Source organism: Odontomachus brunneus, unplaced genomic scaffold (genome assembly GCF_010583005.1).
Source record: "Odontomachus brunneus isolate Ranch 3 - 2012 unplaced genomic scaffold, Obru_v1 Obru_scaffold_002, whole genome shotgun sequence".
NCBI classification, from domain to species: Eukaryota; Metazoa; Arthropoda; class Insecta; order Hymenoptera; family Formicidae; genus Odontomachus; species Odontomachus brunneus.
The window spans coordinates 770,459-787,667 of NW_022639452.1; the positions used below are offsets into that span (position 1 = coordinate 770,459).

The following is a 17,209-nucleotide window of genomic DNA, read 5'->3' on the forward strand; positions in this document are numbered from 1 at the left end:
AAGGAGCCTCTGTTTTCTTCTCTTTCTCTCTCTCTCTCCCCCCCCCCTCTCCTCTCTCGCTCTTTCGGATACAGCTACGAGCAACGATGGTTAACACGCGCGTTCCACAAATAAATAATTTGTCGTCGACTGAACAAGATGAAGAAATGCGCTTGAAAATCGATCGGGCGATAAGCGATCGGGCAGAACGCGCACCTGCGTAAGCTCGATCGCACCGGTTTCACGATTCTGTCGGACATGCAGGACAGGAAAGCCAGCCTCATACGTCCAAGTTCGCATAACGTCCTTCATGCGCAGCCCGGAGGAAGACGGTAGCCCGTCGCTCGCTCCGTCGATCTCCACCTGGAAGGCGCTCCAGAGATCCTCCTGATCGGCGCTGCGATAGTAGTATGTGCGCATGTAGCGGCGCACGGACGCGAGGAAGATCCGTTCGCCCAGAAAATGATAGATCATGTGCGCCATGCAATTACCCTTGACGTACGACGTCAAATCAAAGACGTCATTGAGCCCACTCAGCCCTCGCAAATCAATGTGCAACGGGTGTGCTGTCTCGATGGCATCCTCGTAAAATACGTCGTGGCACTCGACGAGGAAGCTGGCCTGCCGGTCCCAGAGCATGGGCTCCAACTGTGAAAGGATCAAGAGAGAGGTGGATGAAAGTCATAACGCCGCGATCACGCGACAGTGCGAAATCCAATTGGTCATCGCAGAACCATATCGAAACGCGCATAAAAATTGAGAAATCGTACAATTAACAAGTTCGCCAATTGCGAATCAAGTTTGTTTCTTAAGCTTGATTCAAGCTGAATAACTGTTATAACATGGACACTATTCTTCTCAATAAAGAGTAACATTTTTTACGGTGCTAGCACAACTTCTCAAATCCATAATGTGCTCCTTGTTTCCTGCCTCTTGATTTCTTTCTGACTTAAGCTTTTAGCCAAAAAAAGTGGAGAATAAGAAGGAAGAAGCAAAGGACACATTGCAGATCAGGCTTGAAAAACTGAAAACTGACTAGCGTCACCTTACCACGCTTAACGCTAAGAATCCGAAAAACGAGGAGAAACCTTCCTTTAACCACACGTCGTCCCACCACCTGGGCGTCACCAGATTACCAAACCACTGATGGGCGACTTCGTGCGCCATGATATTAGCAAGGTTTTTTCTGGCGTTTATGCTACCGCCAGTCTCCTTTAGAACAGCTATGTCCTCCCTGGAAATATCAACGGGACTCAATCGAAAATTCGCGTCTGAAAGTGCCCTACATTGAAGATAAAGATGTACTGCGCATAACCAGAAATATTTAGATGTGAGTAGCATAGTTGTTTTTTTATAGTGTAATATGTATAAATCCGAGGAAAAACCGACCGGGAAATGGGTAAAATCTTCCAGTACACTTGGTAGAAGAAAATATCAAGAGAGAAATCAGCGTACTCACTGAATCGATATGAGGCCCCAGTTTTCCATCGCGGAAAACGTCAGCTTGGGGAGCACGATCACGTCGAGCTTGTCCAGCTCGTAGTAGAACCCGGTAAAGTTTTGTATTAATCGGAGCACCTTCGGTATCAGGTCGCCCAAATATCTCGTGTCGTTCGCGACCTCTCTCCTAGACAAGATGGTGTGCGACGGTCGGTCGGTGACGTTGGCGTGGTAGCCGAAGAAATCGGTGACCATGAAGGCAACCAGGTAAGTGGGCATCGGTAAAGTTTTTTCGTAATGATCCCACACGTATCCCGGCAAGTCGCGTCTAAAGAAGAAGATGTGTCTGAAGAACGCCGCGGGAGGTGAAATTCAAATCGGTTCGAGATCGAAAGTCTGAATCTTTCCGGGCATAAACTCGTGACCGACGATTGAATCAAGAAAAATATATCAAGAAATATATCAAGAAAAAATTAATAAATATAGAATTTTAGAATTTTAGAGATTGAGTGTCAAATTCCTCTTACATCTCTTCGGTGACTTTGCGCATCGAATTGGAGTGCGATTGCATGTTCGATTTTCTGCCGATCGAGATGCGAAACGGCGCCTTCATCCACGGCTCATCGAAACATGGGTAGGCCATCCGAGCGTTGTCTGGCGACAAGTTCGACACCGCGATCCACCTGAAAAGGAATAATTTCCGCTCCTAGATCAATTTTAATGCTCGACGATATCGACAAGTCGCCCTCAGTGAGCCCTAAAACGATACTGCCGCTCGTTATTCTACTAGTATCGTCCAAAAAACTATAATTTTATTCTTAGCGAATGTCCTCTTATATATAATTTCAGAAGAATTCCTCTAGAAGCAAAAGGAAAATATCCCAAAAGAGGAACCCTAATTGCGAGACGCTTTCTTCCCATATAGAGAAGATCAAAATTCTCTTCATTCAAACCGAATATTGTTTACTTAAACCGAGTAAACAATATTCGGTTGAAATAAAAAGAATTTTGATGTAAGTAAATGTGTTAATGGCATCTACCTAATAAATATTTGTTAATTTTTAGATATTTTTTCTCAGTGTGATATACGTAATTTTCACGTTGAAACGTCACCTGGTTTCGTTGGTGTCACGATCGACGTACGAACTCCTGAAAAATCCCTTAGCTTTCTGAAGCAACGGGACCGTGTATTTGATGTGCAAAACATAAGTCTGACCCGCCATCAGCATTTGCAGCAGAATCACGTCGATAAAGTTCTCCTCGTCCATCTGGACGTATCTATTGATCAATTTCGACGTGTTCGACGAACAATCGTGATACTCGGTCACGCTGATGTCGCGTATGAGGAGTTTGCGCGCATGTAGACGTATGCGCTTGGTCGGGATCTTGGAGCAGAATTGAATCTGCACGTCGCCGTAGGTGGTGAAATTTCCCTCTTCCAGTATGGGCAGTACCTTCAAGCTGGAACGCAATTTTTTCTCAAGGCGAGACGAAGCAATCGCGCGCTGTTCTATTTTTGCATTATTTCGTAACACTTTCCGCGAACTTTTAATCGTCACGAGAGACGCGCCATTAGAACTTTCACATTTCACGCTCTCTCACGAACAATCCGTCGTTCTGTTCTATCTTTAAGCTCCCCGTATCACACCTTGTGAAATGCCGAAATTAACGAAGGTCGAGCCGTGAAGATTCTCATACGTTGTTTGCGCAACGTGACAGTTGGCGCGTGCTGTTCGTTCACGCGCGATACTTACGTGTATTCCAACGGTAAAACGTGATCGGGCAGTCTCTCGAGATGAGACGTTTTACGAGATTTCCCGCCGGACGAGCCTCTGTGCCTGCCGTCCCGTCGATTCTCCATGATCGAACTGACGAACCAGTAAACGATCATTGCACTGACGAACACGCAGATCAGTATCGTCGCCACGATTCTCGCTCTCGCGTGCCACCATCGCGAACTTCTCTTACAGAGCCCGTCGCCCTTAACATAAGCCTCGGAAATCCCGTCCGGAAGTCCTGAAGCATCGGTCTCTTCATAATTCCCGATACATTTGTCGTCGAGGACGATGTTGAGATGAGGTTGAGATTAGGACGAATCGCCGAAATAATACGACGAACGACATTTCGAGCGACAAAACCGAGGAAGATCTTTTTTATTCGTCACGTTTAAATGTGATTATTATGTTTTATTTCAAAATATAATTTCAATTAATCACATTGATACTTACGATTTTATATTTTCTTTTACGAAATATAATACGTTTATTTATTTCGAAATGTTTGCGAATCACGATGTTAAGCACGAATATCTAACTGCGATGTAGCAAGGCTTCCGCGGTGTGATCACGATATTAATTATCTCATTCAAAGCATCAAGAAGAAATAATCCTCAGTGAAATCCTCTTGGCTTCAAGAGAAGATTCTTCTAAAACCAAAAGAAAAATACTCAAATATCGAAAAAAGAACTCCAGTTGCAAGATTACTATTTCATGTAATCCCATATTCCAAGTGAAAACTTTTCTGAAAAGAAAAATTTATTATTCTTCTTTTAATAAAGAAAGGAAAAAATTATCATCTTTTTCTATTTGAGAAAGAAAGAAAAATTGTTACTTCTCTCTTAACGATGACGAATAATATCGTACTTAGAAAATTTTCCCTTTAGTTTTCGAAGAAATCTTCTTAAGAGCATACATAAGAGACTTCCGCTGAAGATGAGATTATATATTTTCTTGGTGAGCGATTAGAATATTCACGTATAATTGGAAATTATTCGCCCCCTTCGAGGCAGAAACGCGAACAGCTACTCGTCACTACTCACGCGCGAGTCTGCAGTAAAATTCTACGGAACATCCTAAACTCGCAAACGTGTCGAAGTACTTTAATTAATCGCACTCTGTGACAAGTTCCGCTTCCGGCGGCGCGCGTTCCGGCTTTACCTCGTCGTGCACCGCGTCTCTCCATGCTAATCGGCGAGCAGGTGCTGAGCTGCCGCAGGATCTAGCGATCGGACGAGCATTGCCGCGACGGTAAACTAGCGGCGACTGCGCCCGAAAGGCGGAAGACGCCTGTGTCAAGGGCCCGCGCGTTCGACCAGATGCGCCCGCCAAAAATACACCACGCCGCGTACACCATCATCGTTCCCCGCGTACTTTATAGCGACGTTTACTGTCGATCACCATTCGCCCGTAACTTTTTCGCGGACGAGCGCGGGACGCGTCTCTCTCTCTCTCTCTTGTTATGCAACCGGGTCGTCGAGAATACACGAACGACGACGCGTCGTCGTCGTCACGCGCTCGTCATCTCGTGCCTTCCAGTAAAGCGCCGGGACCGAGGCTGCGGCGAGTCAAGGTCACATTTTGCGGCCATCGAGCTGATTGGAACGTGGGTGTAAAGACATCTGCGAAGCCGCCTGATCGCCGCCGCCACCACCTGATCGATTCGAAGCGATTTTTACGAGATTGCCCGAAATTGTTAGAATTCGCCAGTTCGATTCACCATGACGGAGACTGTCGAATTATCATTAAGCGCAATTCCCGCCGGTTGATCTCTCATGGCGTCGCGATGACGAACTGCGGGTTAATCGCAGGAGACACGTGGGTGTCTCTAATGTATCTACGCTCGATCTGCTACAGACGCGACTAGATACACGTCGGCATCGGTATCTAGCTTTCGAGTTACTCGCATGAGAATCCTCCTTCTGGCCGCTGATGAGAAATCCAGGCACTTACTCACAGATTTATGCTCGGACAGAAGACTCGACCGAGGCCGCGACAAGTGTTCATTGTGGGATCTTACTTTTTTCCTCTTCTTTTCACGCGACGTCCCATGAAATGTAGAGTTCGGTTTCACGGCAAAAAACCGCAGTTTGTGAGATATTGTCCATTCTAAACGCCCGCCGTGAAGAACAAAGCTCGTGGGAATGGGAAGTCACTAGCGATCTTGAGTCCGATCGGGGCTTCATTTATTCAACGTCAGCTTAACTTGAGTAAATGCTGTTCAAACGGACACAACTTGTTCGTATCAACGTTCGATCACCACTTGGCTACCAACGCAAACTCTGATTTTGTCTTTCTATTTTCGGTCAAGATGTGAATTCTCTCTAAAGCTTGATCTATAATGTGTTATTTGCTTTTTATTATTTTTTCTTTATCTTTTTCTGATTCAAACCTTAAACTTTAAACTACAAAAAGGCAGAAAACAAGCAACAGAAAGCAAAGAACACATTGTAGATCAGGCTTAAAACCTTATGACATACATGAAACATTGAAGCAGTAAGAAAATTGATCAACCACAATCTATTATTGAATAATAATTGATTGTAATTAGTTAATTTACTTAATCCTTACGTTTCTGTATGGACCCAAGTGTCGTACGTTCCAAATACCAACACGAAGATTAGCTTCGAAGATATCAGCATTTTATTCTGCACATAGCGATTATTAATCGAGCGAGAGGAGAAACCTGCGGAACTAACGCGCGAGGTGCGAAACGCGGGAAACGGTGTTTCCGAGCGGTCGTTGCCGTCTTTGGTAGACTGCTCGGCACCGCTCGAGGGACGAGAGTGTCTCGTGTTTCAAGGAATCCCTCTTCCTGTGCCGGGAGCGAAGTGACCGACGACGACGACGACGACGACGACGATGAGGTGGAAGACGGCGGGTCTCTCGCGAGGTTCTCTTTCGGCGTTCGTATCGGCCAGCCGAAGGGGCGCGAGCAGCCAAGAGAGGAAGCCAAACAATACCGATGACTAATGGAGACGCGCGACCCTTGAGGAGGAGTCGACCCCTCGAAACACCGGGGCCCGGCCGGGGTCCTGACACCCACACTCGCTCTCTCGCTTCTGCGGCGGCCACTTTCCGCCGCCTTCGCCCCCTTCGCCCCCTTCGCTCCTGCGTGTTTTCTTAGCTGGGCCCCCACCAAAGATTGACTTACGCTCCTCGTGACGGAGTAATGGCCATCCTGAATCAATGAAACGCCAGCGACGAATTCGTGAATGAATCGCCGAATGACAGGGAAAACTACCCTATCCTCCGCGGCCCTCCGCGTATTTTCTCACCCCCTCCGCGATTTCCGTTGTTAACACGAAGTCGTGCGCATCGTGCGCGATTAATGTTAAAAATACAATTTACTCAAAAAATCTCTAGAAAACAAAGGATCTCAAAGGGTGTCAAATCAAAGGATCTTTATAAGAACCTATATACACAGCTGCAGTGTAATGAAATCTATTGCCAACGTAATTGTTTTCAAAAAACAAGGTGGATGATTGCGCGCAACAGTGCACCGATATATTCTGTAATTAATAACTAAAAATTTACGTGATTATTTGCAAAATGGTAAGAGGACTTTTCTGTTTGACCTAATCTATATATACACGAAATATACGAGAAATATTTTGCTTCAGGCGCGCTATGGGCTTTCATAGACCACATAGGCTTTAATTTCTAATTTCTTTTGATTAAATTTACTCGATTTTTCGTTAGCACGCGTTAACGCATGTCAAGATCGTCAAGCGGACAATTTTATATTATTGTGAGAATATATAGACTATGAACGAATTCACGAAATGTCGAAGTGTCTAGTGAACCGAAGCGAATGATTTCTTCCTTTCTAATAGCACGTCTTTCCCCCGAAGTCGGAAGTTCGTATCGTATTTCAAAGTAGAAGAAATATGGGTGAAATTGCGTTCACTGGGGTGAACGCAATGCAGTTGAATTCGACATAACTACAAAAACAAATATCTCGATGCAATTAAAATTACTAGAATGTTATATAAACACGTTTCAGGCGCTCTTAAACTTCTCCTAGTTGCGGTTCTTTGTAGAACATGAGGAATGAAAATTCATGAGAAATTGAAATTTCATGAAACATCTTATCAATCAAAAAGAAACTACAACAACTTTGAAGAAACTTTGTGTAATGACTTCGCAATCTCATGGTAGTTATTTTTTGTAGAAAGAGGTAAAAAAATATGGCGCGTATCGCTTTAATTTCAATTTTTCTGCCAACGTCGATGAAACTTTAACCCGAGTTTAAACCTTTGTTTGAGTAAAGTTTAAACTTAAATCGGTTTCGACGGAAATTCTCCGACAGATTTTCGACAAATAGTGTACACATAGCCAAGAAGTAAAAAAAAAAAGAGAGAACTCGACAATTCATCTTGCGTGTTTCGAGTTCTTTCGCAAACGCCGACCAGTCGCCTCGGCCGCGAGGAACGACACGTACGGGGATTGGCCAAAAAGCCGAGGGGAACGCAGAGGAAGATTCCGGAGCTTCCGCGGCCCTACTCCCACGAGCGTCCACGACGGCGTTCTCCGTGATGCTCCCCGGCCCTATGACGACGCCGTCACATATGCTCGTTTGACATTTCCGAGTGGGCGCTAACGCAATTCGCACCGAGCCGCGCGCGGAGTGAACCTGCGATAAGCCCTGCGGTGATCGTCGATGTGACCTTCGCGTACGATTAACGAGCAACACAGTGACGATCGATAGGTATTTTGCGCGCCGTCGGTGCACCGACGGGAAAACACTTGAAGTTCGTTTCAGCGAGATAAAGTTGACTTTTTCCCGAAGCAAAATTCATTCTCGCGAAGAAATTTTGTATCCCGCGAACAGATGATTAAATATATTCTTTCTCAGTGTGGTCGATTCATTCGAGATATCTGTCAGGTGCAATTTTAAGCTTCTCTATCGGAGAATAGATTTCGGGAAGGATCTCGTATGACGTGCGAGTCTTTCGAGTCCCTGCGGCCTTTGAGAAATCCTTTTTCCGTTAGATCGGTGTAAGCGAGACGTGCAACTTCCTTGACTTTCACTCACTGCTAATCGTACAATGTCGTCTTGGTCGGAAGACACACTTTCGAGTAGTCATCGAATATCCGATCACTTCGAGTTACCCCCGACGCCGCCGACCCCGTCGTCTCTCCACCTGGAAGGGCAGAACGTGAGATCGGCAACAGGTTGCGAGACATCCTGGTACCACAGGTGGTCCTGGAGCAGCCCGTCAAATCCTTGCGGCGGCTTCGACGTCGTGATGGACGAGAACGCTCGTTTCCTCACTCCGCCTTACATCGTGAATTTCCTTCAAAGCACCGACACCAATCAAAATTATCGCACCTGCAGGTGAGATTTCATCGGCGTCTCTTTCTGTGAGAAATATGAATTATGTAATTCCTTGAAGTCGTGTAATCATAACTGATTGTTGCAATCGTGAAACAACGTTAGAGAAGTTGCCATAACTTCGCCGATGTCGCTTGTTCAAAGCACAACGCTGTCAATTAACGTCCTTCGTCGCACTTTAATCGGTGTATTTTCCTGTCGCGAGATGGGAGCAATATTCCCAGCAATATTCCCAGCAAGTCGCGGAGGACTGTCGCTCGATGATCGATCAATCACACGAAAAGGACAATTCAAGAGGTCTACGCGTGTCCTCGGAGGATCTGTCTTATCCTGCCAATCAGGACCGCTGCGTGACCACCACAACGAGCGCGGAAACGACGTTTCGCACTTGGCAAATGCCTCATTCGCAAGATATGATCATGGACTGCGAGCACGAGAGCAAATGTCAATCCTGGCAAGAGACGCAGCATAAGGAGAGCTACGCGAGTTTGTTCTGCGAGGAGGAAACGCGCCCGCAAGGACGAGGTAACACGTTACTCTTCAATTAGCACCTATCTATTCTGAAAATCGCATCATTTTTGTGTGAGATATGAAATTCTTGATCTGGCTTCTCCGGCTTGACGCCGCACTTTTCATAAATTTATTTCCGACGTTTCGTGAACATTCCATGAACATTCCATTTCACTTCTTCAGTTAAGAAAGAAGTCGAAATTTTTATCCTACTTTCAGCCTTCCAATCAACTTATTTTGACGCGAAAGAAAGTGAAAAGGGAAATTTCGGACATCATCAGAATCAAAGTAGAAGTAAATTGTATCATAAGAATTAAACCTATTTTGCTAACTTAGCTGCTACTGCGTTGTAGAATTCAAGGTTTAACATAGAGCCAAAATTTCGACTCGAGTCTTCATTAAAAAAGCATAGTTTGAAGATTTATTTATGGGATATAAAGTTTATTCAAAAATAAACTCCTTTTCACAAAAATAAACTATACTTCACATACATTTTTTTACATTTTGTTTCATTTTATTTCACAGAAACTTTACGTTCCACGAATAAATCTTCAAATGTTTTTTCCGTGTAGAGCAACGAACTAAGACTGATAAAGAAATAATTAAAAATTTTTTGGAAGATATAAATTGGTTGATTTGCAAAAATAAGCTTTATATCCTACAAGTGAATATTCAACTATTTTCTCTTTCTTAACGAAAAAAGTCTTTTGAAGAAATGAACATGAATGTGTTCACGAAATGTCGGAAACAAATGTATGAAGGACGCGGTGTCAAACCGGAATTTAGATCAAACGTTTCACCACACGAGTCTAAGATATCAAATACAAAATTAAAATCATATAGAATGATGTGCTGATTATTCGCAAAAAAATTCAATCAGAGGAATATGACATCCAATCTTCTGAGAGATCTTCCGATTGAAACGCAATTATCCGTTATCGCGGGAAGTCTAATTATAGAAATAAAAATTTCAGTTGCACGAGAAATTAACTAGAAACATTTCCGATCGCGACTACCGCAGATATCCACGATGCGAATCGTTGATAATATGGTTGGAAGGTTTATGTCTTTAGCGTCGCCAATGCGGCCATAACAGGCCCAGTGCAAGCCAAATATTTATCGGATGTTTAACTACATCGAGCTGGTGTGCATCTTGCGTAATAAATGCCTTGCAATGTCTCCCTGTTGTCATTACATTGCTCAATTTTAATCCGCTCTGCCTCTCGCGCACCTCATCAGTCGACTGAATACTCTATAAATTTTGTGAATCTAAAGATCTTTGTCGTTTGTCCAATCTATAAGTCCATAAATGTACAATTAAATTAAATCCACAACAGTCGCACACCAATCTATCAGTCACTCGACCGGACACTTTGTAATACCAAACATCCTGGTTGCAAATAGTACAGCACAGCAGCCGTGCAGAAAATTACATGTGCGTCTCTGATAATTCTACAGCTTTTACACGTGCTTTCTGCAAATTCATCCGAATAGATCTCAAGTGACCCGATAGTCACTATCGACGCGAGCTGCGAACCACGAGAGATTGACGTCAGCCAGCAATTAGAGATGAGATAGCGGCACGGAAGCGAAGTTAAGGGCCCCGAGAAAGAGAGAACGAGAGAGCGAGGGATAAAAAGGGGAGAGCGAGGCTACAACCGTCGCCGCCGCGGCCACGTGTCACCGTGCGTTTGAAGCTGCGCTTCTAGCGAAAGCGAGATTTCGCAAGCGCAATGATGGTGCATCGGTGTGCCGCACATGCACTGACGCATCGTACACACGGTTATTTTCATCTGGCCGCGGCGACGACGACAAAAAGCCGCTGCTGCCGCGAAATCTCGACGCGGGAAATCGCAAGAAGACGACGGACGAGAAACCGTTGTCGAGGCGAATGACGCGCGCATTATGTCATGATCCGCGCGTCCTCCTCGAGATCATCCTTTCGGAAACATGTTAAACAAGAAAATGTAGCGCTATTTTTCACATAAAACAATAAAAGTAGGCAATGCCAAGTCCAAAAGGTGTGCCTAAATAGAACGGTGTTTCTTAGATCAAAGAATTCTCTCCAATATTATTAGAAATGTAACTTGGAATACTTCAATAATCTGAGTGATCTAAATAATTTGCCCGACCATATTCGTTTACAGAGACGACGAAGAAAACTAGCGAGAAGCCGCGGAAGGAGAGAACGGCGTTCACGAAGCAACAGGTTCGACATCTCGAGTACGAATTCGCGCGGAGCAACTATCTGACGCGTTTGCGGCGTTACGAGATCGCCGTGGCGTTGGATCTGACGGAACGTCAGGTATATAGATTTTGCGTTGTACGCGTCTTCACATTCCCATGCCAATTCGTATTTCTAGGTAAAAGTGTGGTTCCAGAACAGGCGAATGAAGTGGAAACGAACGAAAGGCGGCACGGCTAACGTGCAGGAGTGCACGACTATCGCGTCGTGACGTATCAATCGCGACGATTCAGTACACAATAACGACTGTATATAACGACTCATACGCGGATACAAGACGTTAAACTAGTTTACCACGGTAGAAGCTTTAAAAGTTTGTGTATACAATATTTAGTGTTACAGAAAGTTAAGAAAGTCGAAACCGGCATTTGCCATGTAGACAAATTCTTTATTTACGCAAAAATAATTGATTATAAAAGTACTTAATAAAGTAAAACTACTACTAAAATTGCGGCATGTCGACAGGTTCGAATTTTATACTAATCCCTTTCATCTGCAGTTTATTTTCTAATGTGGAAAGTTTACTGAGCGAACTCTTCACATAATTTTGGTGATCTTCTGCATTTTGGGTACTATTTTTTTGTGATATCGCTCTTTGTCTATTTCTTAGTTTGGGATACTTCTTTTCCGACCAGTTTGCTCCTGAAAAGAAGCCAGAGTGTTGCTTCTCAGGTGGTATATATGTAGCTGAAAAAAGAAAAAGATATGTTGGGAATTGATACACTATAAATGTGAAAAAAACATAAGTCTGTAATATCAAGTTAAAATATATTGAAGCAGTTGTAAATGAATACGATACCTTTCAGTAATCGACCACACATGAGATAATTATTCATAGTCTCCGCTGCAATTTTGGCAACATCCTTAAACATGAATTCAACATAGCCATAGCCGCGACTTTTTCCAGTCTGTAAAACAATTTGAAGAGTTTGTTATTTATATAATTATATTTTCACAAAATAGTTTACAATTTGCTTAAAATATATACATACTCTTTTAGATCTTGCTACTCGTACTTGTGTTATCTTCCCAAACTGTTTAAAATAGTCTTCCATTTGTTCTTCGTAAAATCCATGAGGTATATGTCCCACATAAACTATGCCTTTATCTTTAGATCTTTTTTCTTTATGTGGTACAGATTTAGGTGAGGTTTTTGATATAGATGTAGGTTTAGATTTTGTTAATGTATATTTAGTTAAATTAGACTTTTTCTTAGACTTAATTTCTATGTCTTTCTTCGATTTTTTCTTAATTTCTGTATTTTTCTTCTAAAAAAGAACATTTGTTTGAGTAAATAAAATAAATATTTATTAGTATCTGTTAGTATATTTGAGGCTTTCGTAGTGTCCATTAGATTTGGTTCTCGGATTTGAGCCGCGTGGATTCTTCTTTGTCAAAGAAAAATTCACGCGGCTCAAACCCAGAAACTAAATCTATATAGTTAATCTATATCTGTTAGTAAATAAAATAACGGTAAAATAGCACAAATAAATAGAAATAAACACAAAACAATCTAATAAATACAAAACACTGAAATTAAATAAAACGAAAGTATCGCACAGAGGTTATGTCTAACCTTAAGAATCTGCTGGACATTTTTCACCGCTTTCTCGAGACTAACACCTGCTTTCGGTTTTAACACCTTTCGTTTGTTTTTGGCAATCTTCCGCAAAACTGGCTCCTTGGACACCATGTCTTTTTTCGTTACTTTCATCTTTCTTCAATGATAAAAACAACACACGAGTAATTTTTCCTCTCACCATGTGACTACAATAAGAAAGCACGGAGTAGAACCATGTTCAATCCGTAGACATTACTTGTTACCTACTGAGTAAAATATGGACATTCGCTACGTAGTATGCTATATAGGCACAGAAGCATTTCAAAACAAAGTAACTGCTAAATCTCTCTCTCTCTCTCTCTCTCCAAGATATCAATGATGCTATTGACACTTCTGATTGGCTGTCGCAACAAGAGTGGTAATCGACTTGCAACTAATGTAGAATAACTTTCACGCATTAAGGTCGTTCTATATTAGTAACAAGTTGATCGCAAGCAGACGCAATTCTTATTGCGACAGCCAATCAGAAACATCAATGGTGCTATTGAGGTTTCTGATTGGCTATCGTAACAAGAGTTGCAATCAACTTGCAACTAATGTAGAACGACCTTTATGTGCGCATTGCCTACAATATACGTAACACGAACTATAGATAAATGCGCGCATATGCGTGAGACGGAACACGGCCATAGACAATGGCCCATATTCTGAATCCTCTTTTATCGATAAATGTGTCTTAAATGAAGCTTCTCAACCAATCAGGTGGCTCCTAAGCCTCTTTTAGAAGCACTTTTATAGATAAAAGAGGATTAAAAATATGGGCTAATAGATACAAACCTCTGACATCATGATGGCCGCGACAATGTAATCCTCTCACCCCTTGGGCTTCACGCCCCTCGTCCGTAATCGCACTTTGCGTTCCGTTCATATATTCTTACGTTCATGCTTCTCTCTGTTATTACAAAGCAGTTGCAAGTATGCATATGCATCGTTGATGACAGCGCAAAGATAAAATAACATTTAAATTTCGAAGCTGCATTCTTATAAAGACAAATAACCGGTGAAATTGAAAGGAAGGAAAAGAAGATTAGAAGAGTTAAAGAAAAAATAGACGATATATATCTCAAGAGGTGATATGTAACGTGCTCGAATACAAAACCGAGCTGTCAATTCAACTTGGAAACCATCCAAATTATACATTTCAAACACTTGAAACACGTAAGGTGATCAATCAAAGATTATATTTATCTACCGAATTCCTGCCTTCTGTTATTAAGTTATTTGGTTTATGTCAAAGTTTTTTCTGTAGCAAACTCTCAACTTTATATCATGATAGATTCATATTTATGAACTAAGAAATAAAATAAAATATTTTATATATGTTTTACTTTATTATTTTGTTAATAATTTAGCAATCACGATTAACAAAAATAGTTTAGTAAAAGTTAAAAATATTTTAGTTTTAATTTAGGTTAACAAATGATTTTAGTATTTTCAATGTGATAATTTAATAATTGTATTATAATACAATTGTAATTAATATTTTATATTTTATTATTAATTGTAATATTATAATTGTTATAGGTAAATTGAAAAAACTAGAATAGAAAGGATGGCAGATATACAAGAACAAAGAGACAATGGAGCATTGCTACCATGTAGCTTTAAATTCCACAACTTTAGTGCTAAAATTAGTGATATCACTATTAATTATGAAATCATAAAAATGGAAAACTCCTTATATCTATGGATAGGAGATGATAGAAAGATGGACGATCTATCTTTCGCTCTGACATCAAACTTTGATAGACAACCAATTGCTACAAAAATCATAGGTTCTGCTGCGGATACATCCACAAACATGGCTAGAAGATTAAGCATGAAGCTTCAAAAACCTGTATATGTCAGTTTTAATGTAACAGCAAACAATATATTATTGCCAGAAATTGAGAGGAGAATTCAAGAGGAATTTAAAACGCATGCAGATCTACTGAGTTTTGGACCTTAGGAAATAAGTTCTTCAAATTTTTACACAAAGATTCATATATATGTATATATTAATAAATATACAAATATTATATACATATAAAAGAACATGTAAACAAACTACAAGAATATTCTTGAAGAATTTAAGTTCCATCTTTGAATTATTAATAACATTGCTGCATCAATATTATTATTTGAAATCAACAAAAACTCTGCAGTTGTTGATTCAGATTATTCTTTGAAGTTGATATAGGATTTCTATTTTATTTGTTCATATCTATCAGACAAATTTGCATAATCACATAATGTATATGCATAAAGAAGTCAATCCATGTAGTAAGAGAATGTCTTTTATTAGACATGATTAATCAACTTCCTTGTGTATACATATAATGCCCGTATCAAACTATGAATTAAGGATTGCGATCAGGCTAATCAAATAAAGCAGAACTGAGATTTATATTACTTAAAAAGTCCAATTGCAATTCTCAATCCGCAATCTGATATAAGCAATTATAATGCGATTATAAAAATTTGTGTGGATAGGCCTTTATGTAGGACACAACTTCGATATCCAATAGTAAAGTTTCTAGCTAGCGACATCTTCTGGTCTCTAGGGGCGCGTTCCGTTACACGCTCGCAATGCTCGCGAGCGTCATTCTATCTTTATTGCTTGTAGATGTTAAACAAAGATAGAATGATGCTTGCAAGGGTACGTTCAGATTCCCTACCCGGGTGCACTCTAATACTAGAAGTGCTATAGTATATGTAACATATACTATAGTGTTTCTAGTAATAGAGTGCACCCGGGTAGGGAATCTGAACGCACCCAAGCGTTGCGAACCTGTAACGGAACGCCCCCTAGAAAACAGATTCTCTCATTGGAGAGCGACTTCTCCATTCATCTCCAGAAGTTTGATCTCTTTTTACCATGCTTCCTTAACGGAAGCACGTGTACTAACAAAAATTACAACCTTTATTTGTTACAGCCACGTGTTATTAATTGCAAACAATATACACGATGTTGACCAAAAATTTATTAACTTTTTGCAAACGAAATATAAAATATGAACAGAGGTTCGCAGAACTTACGCCACTTAAGGTATTTATATTGATCCTTTAAATATCGCATAATATATGAATAAATATATTTGTTTTAATTCTCGTATATACTGTTAAACTATAAAGGAATTGTTATTTTGTATTTTGATATTTTTTGTAGGCGCGATGTTTTGTAACGTGTTTACTGCTTACTATATGACAATTTCAATTATAAATTGGAAATTGAACTGAAAATAGTTCCAAAAGTAAAAGTATTTTGTCGGGAGTATCTCAACATACATTTGCAAAGCATTAATTTTCTTTTGTGTTTTATTTATTAATATTAGCTATTAATATTAGATATTTAAAAGTATAGTATAAATTAAATATGAATTTAATTTCTTATTTTCTTGCAGGATTTTCTTGCAGGATGTGAACCTGAACCTGACAGAATTTTGGAAACACTGTGCGAATTTTTAATGAACACTGAGAGCACAGAAGATGTAGCGGACTGCTTTCCAGAATTATTACCAGCACTTGTGTGTATGACAATAAGTACAGACAACATACAGTCATCAACATTGTTTTACAAGGATGTTACTCATAAATTAAATGCTGTTATTCTGGGCAAGCTGATTGTTATCAATCAAGATTTATTGACGTATGCATTTCTTGAATATATATACTGTATGAAGATTATATGTATTAAGCTCTTTACAGGAATAAATTTAGCTTATAATGTTCTACAATATGTTTTATTTAAGCTAAGCTTTTTAATTTTTAACAAGTAACAAATTTTAATTTAATTTGTGGGTTATATTACCAGTAAATGACATACATGAAGGATAATTTTGTAAAATACTTATTATAATTATAATATTAATAGTTCTTTTTTTGGAAAGCATAATGGATTAATTTCATTTATTTCATGTTTCAAAACAAATTTTTAATATTAGTATCTCCTGTATCAACAGAACTAATAAGCATTTTATATGATTTTATTAGAAATAATTATAAGTTTACTAGATGAATGCTTCATATATAATATTAATCTGTTATTTCAGATTTGTTTTACATTACTTTGACATTAATCCCGCACCATTTGAGTCCCTTGACACGAGCACAGCTACTATTACACCAGCCAAGAGGCAAAATACAAAGAAATTATCATATTATATCTCAGAGGTATCCGATTATGATATCGTTACAGCAACTTACAACATTCTGCAGTCTGCTGTTAACCATTTTAAGCACAGATGGAACTGGTCGAAATTTTACAAATATCTGACAAACTCAGATGATAAAGTAAAATGGTAAGTACAAAAGAAGAGATC

At 40.3% G+C, this 17,209-nt stretch overlaps 4 protein-coding genes across 5 annotated transcripts in view; 2 read left to right on the forward strand and 2 right to left on the reverse strand.

Annotated features, from left to right (window-relative positions):
- Nucleotides 1-4,450, reverse strand: part of LOC116841866 (endoplasmic reticulum aminopeptidase 2-like) — a 32,625-nt gene extending 28,175 nt beyond the window's left edge. Inside the window, exons 1-7 of the mRNA XM_032810305.1 lie at nt 4,356-4,450; nt 3,174-3,450; nt 2,533-2,880; nt 1,947-2,102; nt 1,439-1,747; nt 1,030-1,213; nt 196-627 (exon numbers count right to left, since the gene is read on the reverse strand). Coding sequence (XP_032666196.1) covers nt 196-627; nt 1,030-1,213; nt 1,439-1,747; nt 1,947-2,102; nt 2,533-2,880; nt 3,174-3,450; nt 4,356-4,380 — 1,731 coding nt within the window. The 5' untranslated portion in view covers nt 4,381-4,450. The remainder of the gene's footprint in view (nt 1-195; nt 628-1,029; nt 1,214-1,438; nt 1,748-1,946; nt 2,103-2,532; nt 2,881-3,173; nt 3,451-4,355) is intronic.
- Nucleotides 4,451-7,797: 3,347 nt separating this feature from the next.
- Nucleotides 7,798-11,749, forward strand: LOC116842228 (homeobox protein Hox-A4a-like). 2 transcript variants are annotated; one of them, XM_032811133.1, is made up of 4 exons: nt 7,798-8,535; nt 8,738-9,057; nt 11,190-11,347; nt 11,406-11,749. In XM_032811133.1, exons 1-4 carry the CDS (start codon nt 8,246-8,248, stop codon nt 11,496-11,498), a joined length of 861 nt encoding a protein of 286 aa, XP_032667024.1. In that variant the 5' UTR covers nt 7,798-8,245; the 3' UTR covers nt 11,499-11,749. The 2 variants fall into 2 exon arrangements, with proteins under 2 accessions (XP_032667024.1, XP_032667034.1); XM_032811143.1 differs by having other exon boundaries at nt 11,424-11,749.
- On the reverse strand, nt 11,655-13,140 carry LOC116842237 (MKI67 FHA domain-interacting nucleolar phosphoprotein). The gene is made up of 5 exons (XM_032811156.1): nt 13,116-13,140; nt 12,864-13,054; nt 12,280-12,555; nt 12,087-12,195; nt 11,655-11,974 (listed from the first exon to the last, which is right to left on the reverse strand). Exons 2-5 carry the CDS (start codon nt 12,999-13,001, stop codon nt 11,730-11,732), a joined length of 768 nt encoding a protein of 255 aa, XP_032667047.1. The 5' UTR covers nt 13,002-13,054; nt 13,116-13,140; the 3' UTR covers nt 11,655-11,729.
- Nucleotides 13,141-15,716: 2,576 nt separating this feature from the next.
- Nucleotides 15,717-17,209, forward strand: part of LOC116842286 (midasin) — a 127,036-nt gene continuing 125,543 nt past the window's right edge. The window contains exons 1-3 of the mRNA XM_032811261.1: nt 15,717-15,936; nt 16,292-16,536; nt 16,940-17,188. Coding sequence (XP_032667152.1) covers nt 15,856-15,936; nt 16,292-16,536; nt 16,940-17,188 — 575 coding nt within the window. The 5' untranslated portion in view covers nt 15,717-15,855. The remainder of the gene's footprint in view (nt 15,937-16,291; nt 16,537-16,939; nt 17,189-17,209) is intronic.